Here is an 18911-nt window from a genome sequence, read left to right on the forward strand (position 1 = left end):
AAAAAAGCACATAAATGACAAACACTCATGGCACTTGCATGAACCATAAGTGGGGCAATACTGAAAAGACCTTGGCTGGCTTCCAGACCCACCAGGCTGCTCTCTCCCTCTCCCTCTCCCTGCGCAACGCGACAGAGGGGGGAAGAAGGTGAAAAAGGCTGTGGGTCGAGGCAAAGCCAGGGGCATCACTTACCCGTTACTTTCACTGGAAAAACAGACTTGACTGGGGGAACATTCCTCAAACATATTGCCAACGAAAAATAGAGCAGGGTGGAGAGAAACAGCAAAAAAGCCCTTAAGATGCCTCCACCCCGTCCCCACGTCTTCTCCACAGCCTCAGCTTCCCTCCTTCATTCACGGCTCTTCTATTTCCCCCACCGCGCAGCAGCGCAGGGGGCTGCGGATGCGGGGGCTGCGGTCAGCACACACAAGTTTCCTTCTGCGCAAAGAGGGACTTCACCTGACCTGCTCAGGAAGAAGCAGCCGGGTTTTGGCACCTTCCCCTGAACCCCTTGTCTCTGCCTCCCCAGACACACGTGCTCGGCCTTCAGACTCCGTGTTCTGTGCGTGACCTGGAACTCATGGAGCTTGAACACCAAAGGAGCTGGACTCAGAGCTGCGCGACTGCCCCTGTGGCACCCCATCTCACAGCCGAGCAACATGCGGAGCCCCGTCCCTTCCCTTCCACACCCATTTGGCACGAGGTCTCAGGCCGTGCCTCACTGAGCACCAGGCCAAAGTGCACCTGGCCCTGGCCTGGAACAGAGGAGCCTGCGTCCCGCCCCAGCCCCCAGCAAGACGGCACCATAAGGGGACCGATTCAGGGACAGGGGCCCGCAGGGGCGGGCAGGCTTTCCTGGCCCTGTACTTAGAGCAAGAGGTGGGGGTGCGGGGGCAGAGGCTGCGTTTCAGCTCCCTGGGCACCTCTCTGCCCGGCCAAAGGCACCGCCTCTCAGCTGTAATGGGCTCTGGCTGGCAAGGGCAATCTGCTGCTCTGCAGTGCCCAGGGACACCCCCGGGAAGGCCAAGGTCTTCACCCTGACCCACGCAAGTACAGGCTGACACACGTGTGCTCATTCATGCCTGCACGGAACCAGGCAAACCTCTGCACACTTACAGAAAGACAGGAAATGGCAATGAGCGACCATCAGAGAGAGATGGGGGGAGCAAGAGGAAAGGATGTGCCGTGCCCTCTCCCATGGCAGTCCTGGGGCCAACGCAGATGAGAAGCATGGGAGCGGTGCCCCTTTCCCGACAACTGTGCCGCAAGCAAGCCCACAGGAATGAGCCAGGCGCACATCACCTCTCTGCATGGGATGCCACCAGCACTTGAGCTGCGTCTTCCTCCTGCGCCGGCACGTTCCTGTCCCGGAAATCCTTGGCCTTCTCATGCCGGCACTTAGAGCAGCCTTCATGTGGGAAAGCACGTGCCGTAAGCAAGGAAATGAAAAGGCAGCGGTGCAGGAAACCAGGACACAGCCCATACCATTAGGTGGGATGGTCTGCATTTGCCAGGAACTTGTCAGAAAATTATTACTTCCGCAGAGGGTGCCTCTGGGCCCGAGGCAGTGCAGGACTGCTATAAAAGGCGGCCCGACTCTCTGCGCTCTCATGCGCTTCTCTTGCCCCCTTCTCCTTGGGAATCAGGTGCGTGTGAAGTCTCTTGCCCTCCTCCTTCCAGACCAGGTCTTTCCTCCATGGAGGGCTCAGCTCGTGTGGGCTGTGCTAGCCCCGGGCTGGGAGCTGCTTCTCACGGGAGAGGGAAGGGGGGAGAAGGTCTTCTGCAGAGAGAGCCTGGGACGTAGCTGAGGTGGCTCCTGGGCTTTCAGCTGGGCAGCGTGTGCTGGGCCAGGAGATGCGGTGGCCCCGCTGTGGTTGGGTGCAGTGCTGCTTCTCATGTTTCCCCGTTTCTGGCTTCCCCTGCCCTCTCTCCCAGGTGCACCTCCAGCCCCAAGCCATGTCCTGCTGCAACCCGTGCCAGCCCTGCGGCCCGACCCCGCTGGCCAGCAGCTGCAACGAGCCCTGTGTCAGGCAGTGCCAGAGCTCCAACATCGTCATCCAGCCCTCCGCCGTGGTGGTGACCCTGCCCGGCCCCATCCTCAGCTCCTTCCCGCAGAACACCGCCGTGGGCTCCTCCACCTCCGCTGCCGTTGGCAGCATCCTCAGCTGTGAGGGAGTGCCCATCAACTCCGGGGGCTTTGACCTCTCCTGCATCACCAGCCGCTACTGCGGCAGCAGGTGTCGCCCCTGCTAAAGGTGCTGGCAACAGCTTTGGGCAAGAACCTTCAGGACCTCAGAACATGGACCGGAGATGGAGCTCCGTGCCATTGGCCCCTTCTTCCACTCAGCCTTTTTGCCCTCTTCCCTTTGCTGTCGCTGCCTCCCAGCACCAGCGTGGCTGGCACCTGTTGGCCTCCCTCCCTCTGCAGGGCAGGCAGACGGACACCCTGCAGGAGCTCCACCGCACCTCAGCGGCTGCCCCTGGCGCTGCCTCGGAGCCACCTCCTTTTCTTCTTTCGACTCATTAAAGCTGTGCTGCATCCAGGCCTGTGCCTCCGAGTCCTCCCTCCTTCTGTGGCAGCTCTCCCAGTCTGCCCGGGGAATAACGGGGGAGGAAGGGGAGGGGAAGGGGAGAACTCCCTGCAGTGGATTCTATCACTTGGCAATATGCTAAATTAATTTAATGTTTTTTTTTTTGTGGATGAACCGATGGTAATTGCTTTTGAAGGATGGTCAGCTTAGCAGGTGTGTCATGCTCCATCGGGCAATGACAGTATCAGCTCTCAGCCAGCATTCTCTCCTGGTCCTAATCACACATAATGTAACCCCCACCCATGGTCTATAGATACATAGCTGTCAGGCATCTTGGATATTTGAAGCAGGCAATTAAGAATGAGACAATCAAGAAACCAAAGCACCCAGGAAACATAGACATTCAGTGAGTTACAACAGGTGTCAGTGGTTGTTACAGACTGAGGCCCAAGCAGTTTTGCTCACATGGGACACCAATTGTCACAGCACGAGCAAAACTAGCAAGCTGCCACAAGGCTTTACCATGGGTCACATCCTACTGTCCATGCTGTGTCTCCATCCTCCAGAGGCCAGGCCACACTGCTGCTTCTCTCGGCTACATCCAGCTCCTCCCTGCTCCTCCTCCAACCAGCCTCTCTCCCACACGCCTCAGGGCTATTTAACCACTTAGCAGGATGAGCTGCAGCTGCACATCGTCCGTGACAATAACCCACTGCCTTTGCGGCAAGGCCACAGCTGCATGTTATCAATGTAATCAGCCCACTGCCTTCATTCCTCTACAAGCAATATCATGCCATGGTCAGTTGCAGCAAACCAGCAGTGTTGGTCAGATGTCTGCCAAGTCCTCTCTGCTCTGGTCTACCACCCACACCTCTGCCCAGGCATGGTCAGACCTTCACCTTGGATAGTCAGGTTCTGTCAGTTGGCAACAGGTTCTGATTATCCGTCTGACAGCAATACAGAGAATAGATTTAACCGACCACAGCTTTATTCCTTCAGTCTGGTCTGGGCAGCTGATTCCTCCCGGTCATGTACTGGGCCACAGCAAAGAAGAGCAGGACATCTGTAAGTGATGTCATTCCCCCGGGCTTCCCACATCTCCCAAGGTGGGCACATGCTCCCATGTGCCATTATTTCCTCCATGTGTCTTCTAACCTTGGTGGGGAATGGCCTCCTCATTGTCACTGTGTGGAGCAGTCAGCACCTGCAGACCTTGCTGAATTTCTACATCCTCATCAGGCCCCCTTCATGGAGGCCTGGTATACCATCACTGGCGTGTCAAAAACGATGTAGATGTTCTTGTCACCAGAAAAAATGCTGGTGTTGCCTGCTGGCAGGCACAGCCATTCTTCCCCTTTTTCCTGGTTATCACTGAGTTTGTGATCCCCTCAGTGATGTCCTGCCCTGGTTTTGGCCAGGGTGGAGTTAGTTTTCTTCTCCATAGCTGGTACAATGCTATGTTTTTGGTTTGGTATGAGAATAATGTTGATAACACACTGATGGTTGTAGTTGTTGCTAAGTAACATTTATACTAAGTCCAGGACTTTTGGGTTGTTTAGGCCCTGCCAGTGATAAGGCGGGGGGTGTGGGGGTGTGGGGTGTGTGTGCAAGGAAATGGCAGGGGACACAGCCAGGACAGCTGACCCAAACTGGCCAAAGGGATCTTCCATATCATAGAATGTCATGCTGAGTATATAAACTCAGGGGGAGCGGTTTGGGCAGTCTGGTTGTTGCATCGGTAAGCGGGTGGTGAGCGATTGTATTGTGCATCACTTGTTTTGTTTTTTCCCTTTCGGATTTTATTCCTCTCTCCCTCCCCTTTTTGTCACACTACTACTACTACTACTATTATATTTCATTTTACATCAATTATTAAATTGCTGTTATCTCAAGATGTGAGTTTTACCTTTCCTGATTCTCTTCCCCATGCCAATGGGGAGGGTGGGGGGTGGTGTGGTGTGGGCAGGAGTGAGCGAGCAACTGTGTGGTGGTACTTGGTTGCCAGCTGGGGTTAAACCACAACATGTCCTTTAATCATGATTTCATCATATGCAAACTGCTCCATTACACCACGCTCATGAGCAAGAAAATCTGCTTCTTGCAAGCTCCACCAGCCCCTCTTATGTGTCAAAGGACCAAAGGGCTGGAGAACCTGTCCTGTGAGGAAAGAGTGAAGGAGTTAGGCCTTTTTTCTCTGGTGGGGGACCTGATCACAGTATTCCAGTACTTAAAGGCTGTCTACAAAGAGGAGGGAGGCTCTCTCATCACAAGAAGCCTCATGGAGAAGACAAGGGCCAACAAGTACAAGTTGCACCTGGAGAGGTTTTACCTTGACGTAAGAACTACAATTTTTATAGTAAGAACAACCATTCCCTGGAACAGCCTCCCCAGGGACACGGCGGAGTCCCCATTGCTGGAGGTTTGCAAGATGCAACTGGACAAGGTGGTTAGATAATCTCATCTAGGCCTCCTATCCCATGAAAGATTGGACCAGGTTATCTCTGAAGGCCCCTTCAAACCTGGACTATCTTATGATTCTATGATCGTCTCAGTGATGTCCTTCAATCATGACATCACTTTATACAAACCACTCCACTGCACCACCGTCACGACAAAGAAAATCTGCATTCCAAAAGAGTTTATGGCAATCAAGACTAGCATTTTTGGCAGAGAAAATTAAATGCTGCATGGTTATCGTCCTCTTCATTTCCTAGACTTGTTCACTTAAAGACTCATATGCTATAGGCAGGGAATAGCAGAGAGGAACATGAACTTTTGAACTTCTTCTCTAGAAGGCTTTTGTAGCGATCAAGAGAAATGACGGTCCCCAAAGGGTAAGTCAGCAGGTCCATATTACACTTCTAAGGTGTCAGATTGATGTGCCCAGAGGAGTGTATTGGTATTGATTATCTAGGTCTTCTAGATGACAGCTCTGTTGACTTTGAAGGACTCCACCCCGGGGTCCATTGCCTGGGCGCAGGGCAGAGCAGGGCCTTGGACCCATGCTGGGGAGATGCCTTCCTGGGATTAGTACCAGTACTCGTCCTGCCAGTGTAACTGCCCAGACGGGTCCGGTTCCCCGCACGGCCCAGTGTGAGGCAGGTGTCCTACTGTGAGGGCACAGCCCTGCCTTTCATTGTGCCCATGTGGCTCCAAGTGGAGTGCAGGGTCTGTTGGCGGATAGATGGCCACTGGCTACAGGCTGCAGTGCTAGAAGACCCTGCTCTGCAATGAGGAGCAGTGGTGGTGTAAGCAGAGCTCAGACTGGCCTTGCCTCAGAGCACTGGGTGAGGAAGGGTAGCTGAGTCTGGGCAGGGCCATCTCCAGCATTTGTGCTACCGTTAGGTGGGAGCCTGTCTCGTACTGCCAAAAGGTGCCCAGTGGCCAGTGACATTGAAATAGATGGTTTCTCTGCCCGAAACTGTTGGAAGGAAGAGCCTGAGGGGAACCTTACATCATCCATGGGGTGCCGTGTGTCTGAGTTGTTCTGTTGAGCCCAGTAGTGCCTTGAGGAGATCCGATTCTGTAAGAGTTCCACCCTCCCCTTCCTCCCCCGTTATTCCCCGGGCAGACTGGGAGAGCTGCCACAGAAGGAGGGAGGACTCGGAGGCACAGGCCTGGATGCAGCACAGCTTTAATGAGTCGAAAGAAGAAAAGGAGGTGGCTCCGAGGCAGCGCCAGGGGCAGCCGCTGAGGTGCGGTGGAGCTCCTGCAGGGTGTCCGTCTGCCTGCCCTGCAGAGGGAGGGAGGCCAACAGGTGCCAGCCACGCTGGTGCTGGGAGGCAGCGACAGCAAAGGGAAGAGGGCAAAAAGGCTGAGTGGAAGAAGGGGCCAATGGCACGGAGCTCCATCTCCGGTCCATGTTCTGAGGTCCTGAAGGTTCTTGCCCAAAGCTGTTGCCGGCACCTTTAGCAGGGGCGACACCTGCTGCCGCAGTAGCGGCTGGTGATGCAGGAGAGGTCAAAGCCCCCGGAGTTGATGGGCACTCCCTCAGAGCTGAGGATGCTGCCAACGGCAGCGGAGGTGGAGGAGCCCACGGCGGTGTTCTGCGGGAAGGAGCTGAGGATGGGGCCGGGCAGGGTCACCACCACGGCGGAGGGCTGGATGACGACGACGGAGTCCTGGCACTGCCTGCAACAGGGCTCGTTGCAGCTGCTGGCCAGCGGGGTCGGGCCACAGGGCTGGCAGGACTGGCACGGGTTGCAGCAGGACATGGCTTGGGGCTGGAGGTGCACCTGGGAGAGAGGGCAGGGGAAGCCAGAAACGGGGAAACATGAGAAGCAGCACTGCACCCAACCACAGCGGGGCCACCGCATCTCCTGGCCCAGCACACGCTGCCCAGCTGAAAGCCCAGGAGCCACCTCAGCTACGTCCCAGGCTCTCTCTGCAGAAGACCTTCTCCCCCCTTCCCTCTCCCGTGAGAAGCAGCTCCCAGCCCGGGGCTAGCACAGCCCACACGAGCTGAGCCCTCCATGGAGGAAAGACCTGGTCTGGAAGGAGGAGGGCAAGAGACTTCACACGCACCTGATTCCCAAGGAGAAGGGGGCAAGAGAAGCGCATGAGAGCGCAGAGAGTCGGGCCGCCTTTTATAGCAGTCCTGCACTGCCTCGGGCCCAGAGGCACCCTCTGCGGAAGTAATAATTTTCTGACAAGTTCCTGGCAAATGCAGACCATCCCACCTAATGGTATGGGCTGTGTCCTGGTTTCCTGCACCACTGCCTTTTCATTTCCTTGCTTACGGCACGTGCTTTCCCACATGAAGGCTGCTCTAAGTGCCGGCATGAGAAGGCCAAGGATTTCCGGGACAGGAACGTGCCGGCGCAGGAGGAAGACGCAGCTCAAGTGCTGGTGGCATCCCATGCGGAGAGGTGATGTGTGCCTGGCTCATTCCTGTGGGCTTGCTTGCGGCACAGTTGTCGGGAAAGGGGCACCGCTCCCATGCTTCTCATCTGCGTTGGCCCCAGGACTGCCATGGGAGAGGGCACGGCACATCCTTTCCTCTTGCTCCCCCCATCTCTCTCTGATGGTCGCTCATTGCCATTTCCTGTCTTTCTGTAAGTGTGCAGAGGTTTGCCTGGTTCCGTGCAGGCATGAATGAGCACACGTGTGTCAGCCTGTACTTGCGTGGGTCAGGGTGAAGACCTTGGCCTTCCCGGGGGTGTCCCTGGGCACTGCAGAGCAGCAGATTGCCCTTGCCAGCCAGAGCCCATTACAGCTGAGAGGCGGTGCCTTTGGCCGGGCAGAGAGGTGCCCAGGGAGCTGAAACGCAGCCTCTGCCCCCGCACCCCCACCTCTTGCTCTAAGTACAGGGCCAGGAAAGCCTGCCCGCCCCTGCGGGCCCCTGTCCCTGAATCGGTCCCCTTATGGTGCCGTCTTGCTGGGGGCTGGGGCGGGACGCAGGCTCCTCGTGTCCAGGCCAGGGCCAGGTGCACTTCGGCCTGGTGCTCAGTGAGGCACGGCCTGAGACCTCGTGCCAAATGGGTGTGGAAGGGAAGGGACGGGGCTCCGCATGTTGCTCGGCTGTGAGATGGGGTGCCACAGGGGCAGTCGCGCAGCTCTGAGTCCAGCTCCTTTGGTGTTCAAGCTCCATGAGTTCCAGGTCACGCACAGAACACAGAGTCTGAAGGCCGAGCACGTGTGTCTGGGGAGGCAGAGACAAGGGGTTCAGGGGAAGGTGCCAAAACCCGGCTGCTTCTTCCTGAGCAGGTCAGGTGAAGTCCCTCTTTGCGCAGAAGGAAACTTGTGTGTGCTGACCGCAGCCCCCGCATCCGCAGCCCCCTGCGCTGCTGCGCGGTGGGGGAAATAGAAGAGCCGTGAATGAAGGAGGGAAGCTGAGGCTGTGGAGAAGACGTGGGGACGGGGTGGAGGCATCTTAAGGGCTTTTTTGCTGTTTCTCTCCACCCTGCTCTATTTTTCGTTGGCAATATGTTTGAGGAATGTTCCCCCAGTCAAGTCTGTTTTTCCAGTGAAAGTAACGGGTAAGTGATGCCCCTGGCTTTGCCTCGACCCACAGCCTTTTTCACCTTCTTTCCCCCTCTGTCGCGTTGCGCAGGGAGAGGGAGAGGGAGAGAGCAGCCTGGTGGGTCTGGAAGCCAGCCAAGGTCTTTTCAGTATTGCCCCACTTATGGTTCATGCAAGTGCCATGAGTGTTTGTCATTTATGTGCTTTTTTCCTGCTTTCTCTCTGTGCCATCAGGAGCAGACTCCTTCTGCCACAGATGTTCCCCTCAGAGGACAGTGGGCAATGATGCCCATTGGCCTCTGCAGGGACCCGCTGTACGGACGTGACGGAATGAGAGGGGACTTGCCGTAGCTACCCTTGCCCTCGGATGCACACCCTGCCCCTTCCTCCTGGAGATGGGTGGGGAGGTGAGGAGGAGGCGGCTGTGGGCTCTAGCCAGGGTGATTTCTCCTGCTATTCCCTCCTTCCGTCCTCGTCGCCACCTTCTGCCTGAGCCTTCTCCCCCAGCACAGCTCCATCCAGAGCAAGAGGAACTGCCCTGAGTGCCCGTGGGGCTGCTGACCTCCCAGGGCCTCCTGCAGCACTGGGCTCGTCCCATGAAGACAGGGCAAGCTGGCATCACCATCCGCAGGGCTTGTTTGGAGGCCAAGGGGACTATTTCTGGGCAGACACACAGCACGGGAAGGGCTGATGGGCACGGGCTGTGCAGTGGCCAGAGATGTTGTCCTCAGCTCCGAGGGACAGCGACCAAAGGAGGCCATGGGGCTGTGTGTGCTGCCCTCCCATTGGTCTAGGAATGAGAAAGGATCCACTTGCTCCCCCATTTGTTCCCTCCCGGCGCATCTCCTTCCTCCCTGCGCAGCTTTAGAGAACATCCAGAGAGGAAAGGACCACACAGAGCCAGGGGCTGGGATGCTGCAGAGTTTAATGAGTCCAAAGAGGGAAACAAGATGTCTCTGAGGGGAGGCCACAGGGAAAGGGTCGCGCGGACAGCCAAGAGCCAGTGCCCCACAGAGGGAGAGGGACAGGCAGGTCCCCCCTAGGCTGGCTTTGGTGGGCCTCATGGCCCAGGGGAGTGGACAAAAACAAAGGCAAAGGAGGAAAAGGAGAGAGTGGAGGAAGGCAACGAGAGGCATCGGTCATGTTTCAAGAGAGCCCAGGCTGGCCCCTTCCTCAGGGCTGACACCCGTTGCAGGAGGCGTGAGGCATGCTCAGCCCCTCTCAAAGCAATGGCCAGAGTCTCCGTCGTTCAGCCTGGCATCATCTTCTGGGTTCCAGCGGATCCTTGTCCGGGCCGTCACCAGTGGCTTTAGCAGGGGCGACACCTGCTGCCGCAGTAGCGGCTGGTGATGCAGGAGAGGTCAAAGCCCCCGGAGTTGATGGGCACTCCCTCACAGCTGAGGATGCTGCCAACGGCAGCGGAGGTGGAGGAGCCCACGGCGGTGTTCTGCGGGAAGGAGCTGAGGATGGGGCCGGGCAGGGTCACCACCACGGCGGAGGGCTGGATGACGACGACGGAGTCCTGGCACTGCCTGCAACAGGGCTCGTTGCAGCTGCTGGCCAGCGGGGTCGGGCCACAGGGCTGGCAGGACTGGCACGGGTTGCAGCAGGACATGGCTTGGGGCTGGAGGTGCACCTGGGAGAGAGGGCAGGGAGGAAGCAGAGCACAGGGACACCTCAGGAGCAGCCTGCAACCCCACCAAAAGGAAGCCAAGGCAGGGGGCTGCACAGCGGGAAACAAGGGCTTCTTTGCCCGAGCTCAGCGGGGTCCTGCGCATAGCAGCCAGGCCCAGGGATGCTCATCACTAGCCTGGAGCAAAGGGCCAGCTCAGCCCAGCCTCAGCCTGTCTCCGCGACAGACTGTCTCTCCTCTGACCTCTCCCGCCACCCCCGTCTCGGAGCACTAACATAAGACCAAGGAGCAGGTACCAGCTGAGCTGCCCTCGAAGGCTAGACCCTGTCCTGGAGGAGGAGGTGGAGGAGAAAAGGGGCTTCCAGCTCACCTGGTTCCCAAGGAGAAGGAGGTGACGGAAGCGGCTGAGAGAGCCATCAGTTGGGCTGGCTTTTATACTGGCCCCACGCTGCCTCAGGGCCAAAGGACGTGACAATTTTCCTGCATGCCTGGTCTCTGTCACATCCTGCTCTTCCCCAGGTTTTCAGCGTGCTCAATGCGGACGGGGGAGCAAGGACAGGGTAAACAGGTCACCCTGGCACATGCAGGCTGCGTGGCTTTGGCAGCGGGGCTCAAACAGCCCTACTTTGCCCTGCAAGGCTTTCGCCACACAGGCCAGAGAGCAAACAGTTTCTCCTGGCCATCGCCCCAGCATTCCAAAATCCATGGATCCAAGGCAGACCAGGAATTAGAGAGCAAGGGAGAGGGTAGCTCTGGCTACTGCATCCTGGCTGAATTACCAGCAGTGTGGACAGAGATCCCCGCTCCTCTGGCCTTCTGAAAAATTTCCCTGGGTTTATCAGCTGGAGGGTTTTGGGGCCTTTCTCCACATTCAATGAGCCCTCAATGCTGTGAGCACCATACCTGTCACACAGCATGGAGGGGTCTGACAGGCTTGTGATAACCTAGTACAGGCAGGTCAGTTGGAGAAGGGCCACATTGCTTGACCAACCCCATCCTGATGTCCATCCAGTAGTCCCCTCATGGCCCTTTTCTGCAGGGCTGCTCTCCAGAAACTCATCTCCTAATTCATACTTGTATCTGGTGTTACTCCGTCCTAGGTGCATGAATCTGGCACTTAGTCGTGTTAAATTCCATGCCATTAAGGACTGCCCAACGAGCCAATGTTATCTGGCAGCGTGGCACCCGGCACGCAGAGAAGCACCAGGGACTACTCCGCAGACAGGGCAAAGAACCTCCCTGAATCCACCCGAGAGCTGGAGTTATTTTTACACTGCCGGACTGTGTATCCAGCTCTCCATCACCTTATTAGCTCATTCCTTCTGCTCATTCCTCGTCTCACTCTCTATACTCTCAAAAATGCTGATCGATGTATCTGTACAATCTTATATTGCAGGCTCACGTCCATCCTGATACTCAAACCTGGCAGCTCATGCTGCTTTCCACAGTATCTCACAAGGGTGTGAGTCCGTCACTTTTTTCTGTGTCACCCAACGGCCTGTAGTGACAGTCTCATTCAGAAGGAGGAGACATCAACTTTCTTGCTTCCGTTCTGCTTGTGCATCTTACCAAAAATTTCCTGCACAATTCAACATCACCTGCCCATGCCTGGTACTTCAGCATTTCATCCCTTCTAGCATTGAAGCGGCTTCACTGTGTGGCTCCAAGGACTTAGTCCATTCCTACTTACGTACAACTCGTTTTCATAGAACGATAGACTCGTAGCATGTTTGGGTTCAAAGGGACCATGGAAGATCACCTGCTCCAAGCCCTCTGCCTTGGGCAGGGACATTCTTCATTGGACAAGTGGCTCAAAGCTCCATCCAACCTGACTTTGTTTTATTCAATAATTCTGGAAGATAAGGCCTATACGATCTCTTTTCCTTTCTTCCTCTAAACATCTACGTAAGAACAATACATCAAGAGGAACTTGCAGACATTACAAAAATACCAGTGTGCAGTCTCAGTGCTCCTTTTATGCCCATTGGTTTGTACGCGAAAACAAGGTCAGGTCTCAGCAGACCAAGTTTGCAGGGCTAGAGCAGCTGGAGCCGTTCCTGTCTGAAGGATCACAAAAACACCTAAAAGAGAGAGCCCAGGCTGACATCACCTGCCTGCACTGGACCCCTCTGGCACTTAGGCCGTGTCTTCTGCCCACAGTGAGGCAGCCTTGCCCCGGAAACCACGGGCCCTCTCATCGCAGCTCTCAAAAGAGACGTCTGTGACGGGACGGGTATGACAAACCAGGAAACGCAAGGGCAGCGTAGAGGGAAAGAGCAACACATGCCATGTCATTACCGGGGATGTTTCCGTTCATTAGCAGCATGCCGGAAAATTGCTGCTTATGCAGCGGCTGCCTTGGCCCTGAGGCAGCGTGGGGCCAGTATAAAAGCCAGCCCAACTGATGGCTCTCTCAGCCGCTTCCGTCACCTCCTTCTCCTTGGGAACCAGGTGAGCTGGAAGCCCCTTTTCTCCTCCACCTCCTCCTCCAGGACAGGGTCTAGCCTTCGAGGGCAGCTCAGCTGGTACCTGCTCCTTGGTCTTATGTTAGTGCTCCGAGACGGGGGTGGCGGGAGAGGTCAGAGGAGAGACAGTCTGTCGCGGAGACAGGCTGAGGCTGGGCTGAGCTGGCCCTTTGCTCCAGGCTAGTGATGAGCATCCCTGGGCCTGGCTGCTATGCGCAGGACCCCGCTGAGCTCGGGCAAAGAAGCCCTTGTTTCCCGCTGTGCAGCCCCCTGCCTTGGCTTCCTTTTGGTGGGGTTGCAGGCTGCTCCTGAGGTGTCCCTGTGCTCTGCTTCCTCCCTGCCCTCTCTCCCAGGTGCACCTCCAGCCCCAAGCCATGTCCTGCTGCAACCCGTGCCAGCCCTGCCAGCCCTGCGGCCCGACCCCGCTGGCCAGCAGCTGCAACGAGCCCTGTGTCAGGCAGTGCCAGAGCTCCAACATCGTCATCCAGCCCTCTGCCGTGGTGGTGACCCTGCCCGGCCCCATCCTCAGCTCCTTCCCGCAGAACACCGCCGTGGGCTCCTCCACCTCCGCTGCCGTTGGCAGCATCCTCAGCTGTGAGGGAGTGCCCATCAACTCCGGGGGCTTTGACCTCTCCTGCATCACCAGCCGCTACTGCGGCAGCAGGTGTCGCCCCTGCTAAAGCCACTGGTGACGGCCCGGACAAGGATCCGCTGGAACCCAGAAGATGATGCCAGGCTGAACGACGGAGACTCTGGCCATTGCTTTGAGAGGGGCTGAGCATGCCTCACGCCTCCTGCAACGGGTGTCAGCCCTGAGGAAGGGGCCAGCCTGGGCTCTCTTGAAACATGACCGATGCCTCTCGTTGCCTTCCTCCACTCTCTCCTTTTCCTCCTTTGCCTTTGTTTTTGTCCACTCCCCTGGGCCATGAGGCCCACCAAAGCCAGCCTAGGGGGGACCTGCCTGTCCCTCTCCCTCTGTGGGGCACTGGCTCTTGGCTGTCCGCGCGACCCTTTCCCTGTGGCCTCCCTCAGAGACATCTTGTTTCCCTCTTTGGACTCATTAAACTCTGCAGCATCCCAGCCCCTGGCTCTGTGTGGTCCTTTCCTCTCTGGATGTTCTCTAAAGCTGCGCAGGGAGGAAGGAGATGCGCCGGGAGGGAACAAATGGGGGAGCAAGTGGATCCTTTCTCATTCCTAGACCAATGGGAGGGCAGCACACACAGCCCCATGGCCTCCTTTGGTCGCTGTCCCTCGGAGCTGAGGACAACATCTCTGGCCACTGCACAGCCCGTGCCCATCAGCCCTTCCCGTGCTGTGTGTCTGCCCAGAAATAGTCCCCTTGGCCTCCAAACAAGCCCTGCGGATGGTGATGCCAGCTTGCCCTGTCTTCATGGGACGAGCCCGGTGCTGCAGGAGGCCCTGGGAGGTCAGCAGCCCCACGGGCACTCAGGGCAGTTCCTCTTGCTCTGGATGGAGCTGTGCTGGGGGAGAAGGCTCAGGCAGAAGGTGGCGACGAGGACGGAAGGAGGGAATAGCAGGAGAAATCACCCTGGCTAGAGCCCACAGCCGCCTCCTCCTCACCTCCCCACCCATCTCCAGGAGGAAGGGGCAGGGTGTGCATCCGAGGGCAAGGGTAGCTACGGCAAGTCCCCTCTCATTCCGTCACGTCCATACAGCGGGTCCCTGCAGAGGCCAATGGGCATCATTGCCCACTGTCCTCTGAGGGGAACATCTGTGGCAGAAGGAGTCTGCTCCTGATGGCACAGAGAGAAAGCAGGAAAAAAGCACATAAATGACAAACACTCATGGCACTTGCATGAACCGTAAGTGGGGCAATACTGAAAAGACCTTGGCTGGCTTCCAGACCCACCAGGCTGCTCTCTCCCTCTCCCTCTCCCTGCGCAACGCGACAGAGGGGGAAAGAAGGTGAAAAAGGCTGTGGGTCGAGGCAAAGCCAGGGGCATCACTTACCCGTTACTTTCACTGGAAAAACAGACTTGACTGGGGGAACATTCCTCAAACATATTGCCAACGAAAAATAGAGCAGGGTGGAGAGAAACAGCAAAAAAGCCCTTAAGATGCCTCCACCCCGTCCCCACGTCTTCTCCACAGCCTCAGCTTCCCTCCTTCATTCACGGCTCTTCTATTTCCCCCACCGCGCAGCAGCGCAGGGGGCTGCGGATGCGGGGGCTGCGGTCAGCACACACAAGTTTCCTTCTGCGCAAAGAGGGACTTCACCTGACCTGCTCAGGAAGAAGCAGCCGGGTTTTGGCACCTTCCCCCGAACCCCTTGTCTCTGCCTCCCCAGACACACGTGCTCGGCCTTCAGACTCCGTGTTCTGTGCGTGACCTGGAACTCATGGAGCTTGAACACCAAAGGAGCTGGACTCAGAGCTGCGCGACTGCCCCTGTGGCACCCCATCTCACAGCCGAGCAACATGCGGAGCCCCGTCCCTTCCCTTCCACACCCATTTGGCACGAGGTCTCAGGCCGTGCCTCACTGAGCACCAGGCCAAAGTGCACCTGGCCCTGGCCTGGAACAGAGGAGCCTGCGTCCCGCCCCAGCCCCCAGCAAGACGGCACCATAAGGGGACCGATTCAGGGACAGGGGCCCGCAGGGGCGGGCAGGCTTTCCTGGCCCTGTACTTAGAGCAAGAGGTGGGGGTGCGGGGGCAGAGGCTGCGTTTCAGCTCCCTGGGCACCTCTCTGCCCGGCCAAAGGCACCGCCTCTCAGCTGTAATGGGCTCTGGCTGGCAAGGGCAATCTGCTGCTCTGCAGTGCCCAGGGACACCCCCGGGAAGGCCAAGGTCTTCACCCTGACCCACGCAAGTACAGGCTGACACACGTGTGCTCATTCATGCCTGCACGGAACCAGGCAAACCTCTGCACACTTACAGAAAGACAGGAAATGGCAATGAGCGACCATCAGAGAGAGATGGGGGGAGCAAGAGGAAAGGATGTGCCGTGCCCTCTCCCATGGCAGTCCTGGGGCCAACGCAGATGAGAAGCATGGGAGCGGTGCCCCTTTCCCGACAACTGTGCCGCAAGCAAGCCCACAGGAATGAGCCAGGCGCACATCACCTCTCCGCATGGGATGCCACCAGCACTTGAGCTGCGTCTTCCTCCTGCGCCGGCACGTTCCTGTCCCGGAAATCCTTGGCCTTCTCATGCCGGCACTTAGAGCAGCCTTCATGTGGGAAAGCACGTGCCGTAAGCAAGGAAATGAAAAGGCAGCGGTGCAGGAAACCAGGACACAGCCCATACCATTAGGTGGGATGGTCTGCATTTGCCAGGAACTTGTCAGAAAATTATTACTTCCGCAGAGGGTGCCTCTGGGCCCGAGGCAGTGCAGGACTGCTATAAAAGGCGGCCCGACTCTCTGCGCTCTCATGCGCTTCTCTTGCCCCCTTCTCCTTGGGAATCAGGTGCGTGTGAAGTCTCTTGCCCTCCTCCTTCCAGACCAGGTCTTTCCTCCATGGAGGGCTCAGCTCGTGTGGGCTGTGCTAGCCCCGGGCTGGGAGCTGCTTCTCACGGGAGAGGGAAGGGGGGAGAAGGTCTTCTGCAGAGAGAGCCTGGGACGTAGCTGAGGTGGCTCCTGGGCTTTCAGCTGGGCAGCGTGTGCTGGGCCAGGAGATGCGGTGGCCCCGCTGTGGTTGGGTGCAGTGCTGCTTCTCATGTTTCCCCGTTTCTGGCTTCCCCTGCCCTCTCTCCCAGGTGCACCTCCAGCCCCAAGCCATGTCCTGCTGCAACCCGTGCCAGCCCTGCCAGCCCTGCGGCCCGACCCCGCTGGCCAGCAGCTGCAACGAGCCCTGTGTCAGGCAGTGCCAGAGCTCCAACATCGTCATCCAGCCCTCCGCCGTGGTGGTGACCCTGCCCGGCCCCATCCTCAGCTCCTTCCCGCAGAACACCGCCGTGGGCTCCTCCACCTCCGCTGCCGTTGGCAGCATCCTCAGCTGTGAGGGAGTGCCCATCAACTCCGGGGGCTTTGACCTCTCCTGCATCACCAGCCGCTACTGCGGCAGCAGGTGTCGCCCCTGCTAAAGGTGCTGGCAACAGCTTTGGGCAAGAACCTTCAGGACCTCAGAACATGGACCGGAGATGGAGCTCCGTGCCATTGGCCCCTTCTTCCACTCAGCCTTTTTGCCCTCTTCCCTTTGCTGTCGCTGCCTCCCAGCACCAGCGTGGCTGGCACCTGTTGGCCTCCCTCCCTCTGCAGGGCAGGCAGACGGACACCCTGCAGGAGCTCCACCGCACCTCAGCGGCTGCCCCTGGCGCTGCCTCGGAGCCACCTCCTTTTCTTCTTTCGACTCATTAAAGCTGTGCTGCATCCAGGCCTGTGCCTCCGAGTCCTCCCTCCTTCTGTGGCAGCTCTCCCAGTCTGCCCGGGGAATAACGGGGGAGGAAGGGGAGGGGAAGGGGAGAACTCCCTGCAGTGGATTCTATCACTTGGCAATATGCTAAATTAATTTAATGTTTTTTTTTTTGTGGATGAACCGATGGTAATTGCTTTTGAAGGATGGTCAGCTTAGCAGGTGTGTCATGCTCCATCGGGCAATGACAGTATCAGCTCTCAGCCAGCATTCTCTCCTGGTCCTAATCACACATAATGTAACCCCCACCCATGGTCTATAGATACATAGCTGTCAGGCATCTTGGATATTTGAAGCAGGCAATTAAGAATGAGACAATCAAGAAACCAAAGCACCCAGGAAACACAGACATTCAGTGAGTTACAACAGGTGTCAGTGGTTGTTACAGACTGAGGCCCAAGCAGTTTTGCTCACATGGGACACCAATTGTCACAGCACGAGCAAAACTAGCAAGCTGCCACAAGGCTTTACCATGGGTCACATCCTACTGTCCATGCTGTGTCTCCATCCTCCAGAGGCCAGGCCACACTGCTGCTTCTCTCGGCTACATCCAGCTCCTCCCTGCTCCTCCTCCAACCAGCCTCTCTCCCACACGCCTCAGGGCTATTTAACCACTTAGCAGGATGAGCTGCAGCTGCACATCGTCCGTGACAATAACCCACTGCCTTTGCGGCAAGGCCACAGCTGCATGTTATCAATGTAATCAGCCCACTGCCTTCATTCCTCTACAAGCAATATCATGCCATGGTCAGTTGCAGCAAACCAGCAGTGTTGGTCAGATGTCTGCCAAGTCCTCTCTGCTCTGGTCTACCACCCACACCTCTGCCCAGGCATGGTCAGACCTTCACCTTGGATAGTCAGGTTCTGTCAGTTGGCAACAGGTTCTGATTATCCGTCTGACAGCAATAGAGAGAATAGATTTAACCGACCACAGCTTTATTCCTTCAGTCTGGTCTGGGCAGCTGATTCCTCCCGGTCATGTACTGGGCCACAGCAAAGAAGAGCAGGACATCTGTAAGTGATGTCATTCCCCCGGGCTTCCCACATCTCCCAAGGTGGGCACATGCTCCCATGTGCCATTATTTCCTCCATGTGTCTTCTAACCTTGGTGGGGAATGGCCTCCTCATTGTCACTGTGTGGAGCAGTCAGCACCTGCAGACCTTGCTGAATTTCTACATCCTCATCAGGCCCCCTTCATGGAGGCCTGGTATACCATCACTGGCGTGTCAAAAACGATGTAGATGTTCTTGTCACCAGAAAAAATGCTGGTGTTGCCTGCTGGCAGGCACAGCCATTCTTCCCCTTTTTCCTGGTTATCACTGAGTTTGTGATCCCCTCAGTGATGTCCTGCCCTGGTTTTGGCCAGGGTGGAGTTAGTTTTCTTCTCCATAGCTGGTACAATGCTATGTTTTTGGTTTGGTATGAGAATAATGTTGATAACACACTGATGGTTGTAGTTGTTGCTAAGTAACATTTATACTAAGTCCAGGACTTTTGGGTTGTTTAGGCCCTGCCAGTGATAAGGCGGGGGGTGTGGGGGTGTGGGGTGTGTGTGCAAGGAAATGGCAGGGGACACAGCCAGGACAGCTGACCCAAACTGGCCAAAGGGATCTTCCATATCATAGAATGTCATGCTGAGTATATAAACTCAGGGGGAGCGGTTTGGGCAGTCTGGTTGTTGCATCGGTAAGCGGGTGGTGAGCGATTGTATTGTGCATCACTTGTTTTGTTTTTTCCCTTTCGGATTTTATTCCTCTCTCCCTCCCCTTTTTGTCACACTACTACTACTACTACTATTATATTTCATTTTACATCAATTATTAAATTGCTGTTATCTCAAGATGTGAGTTTTACCTTTCCTGATTCTCTTCCCCATGCCAATGGGGAGGGTGGGGGGTGGTGTGGTGTGGGCAGGAGTGAGCGAGCAACTGTGTGGTGGTACTTGGTTG

The 18911-nt window shown here is 56.9% G+C and overlaps 2 protein-coding genes and 3 pseudogenes across 2 annotated transcripts; 3 read left to right on the top strand and 2 right to left on the bottom strand.

Moving 5' to 3' along the window:
• The first annotated feature begins 38 nt into the window (after window positions 1-38).
• LOC129734422 (feather keratin Cos2-2-like) lies at window positions 39-2485 on the top strand (annotated as a pseudogene).
• A 3955-nt stretch (window positions 2486-6440) lies between these two features.
• LOC129734423 (feather keratin Cos1-2-like) lies at window positions 6441-8665 on the bottom strand (annotated as a pseudogene).
• A 736-nt stretch (window positions 8666-9401) lies between these two features.
• On the bottom strand, window positions 9402-10578 carry LOC129734373 (feather keratin Cos1-2-like). Its single transcript, XM_055697558.1, has 2 exons — window positions 10497-10578; window positions 9402-10129 (listed from the first exon to the last, which is right to left on the bottom strand). The coding sequence occupies exon 2, from the start codon at window positions 10106-10108 to the stop codon at window positions 9803-9805; it is 306 nt and encodes a 101-aa protein (XP_055553533.1). The 5' UTR covers window positions 10109-10129; window positions 10497-10578; the 3' UTR covers window positions 9402-9802.
• Window positions 10579-12377: 1799 nt separating this feature from the next.
• On the top strand, window positions 12378-13612 carry LOC129734369 (feather keratin Cos2-2-like). The gene is made up of 2 exons (XM_055697550.1): window positions 12378-12577; window positions 12945-13612. The coding sequence occupies exons 1-2, from the start codon at window positions 12410-12412 to the stop codon at window positions 13269-13271; spliced, it is 495 nt and encodes a 164-aa protein (XP_055553525.1). The 5' UTR covers window positions 12378-12409; the 3' UTR covers window positions 13272-13612.
• A 795-nt stretch (window positions 13613-14407) lies between these two features.
• Window positions 14408-16863, top strand: LOC129734424 (feather keratin Cos2-2-like; annotated as a pseudogene).
• Window positions 16864-18911: the final 2048 nt, after the last annotated feature.

The sequence above is a fragment of the Falco cherrug genome, chromosome 20, assembly GCF_023634085.1.
Source record: "Falco cherrug isolate bFalChe1 chromosome 20, bFalChe1.pri, whole genome shotgun sequence".
Lineage (NCBI taxonomy): Eukaryota > Metazoa > Chordata > Aves > Falconiformes > Falconidae > Falco > Falco cherrug.

Bases quoted from the DNA above. Each gene is read 5' to 3' on its own strand.
- LOC129734373 (XM_055697558.1), bottom strand. From the start codon at position 10,108: ATGTCCTGCTGCAACCCGTGCCAGTCCTGCCAGCCCTGTGGCCCGACC.
- LOC129734369 (XM_055697550.1), top strand. From the start codon at position 12,410: ATGCCATGTCATTACCGGGGATGTTTCCGTTCATTAGCAGCATGCCGG. The intron at 12,578-12,944 runs GTGAGCTGGAAG...CCTCTCTCCCAG, and splicing joins TCCTTCTCCTTGGGAACCAG to GTGCACCTCCAGCCCCAAGC.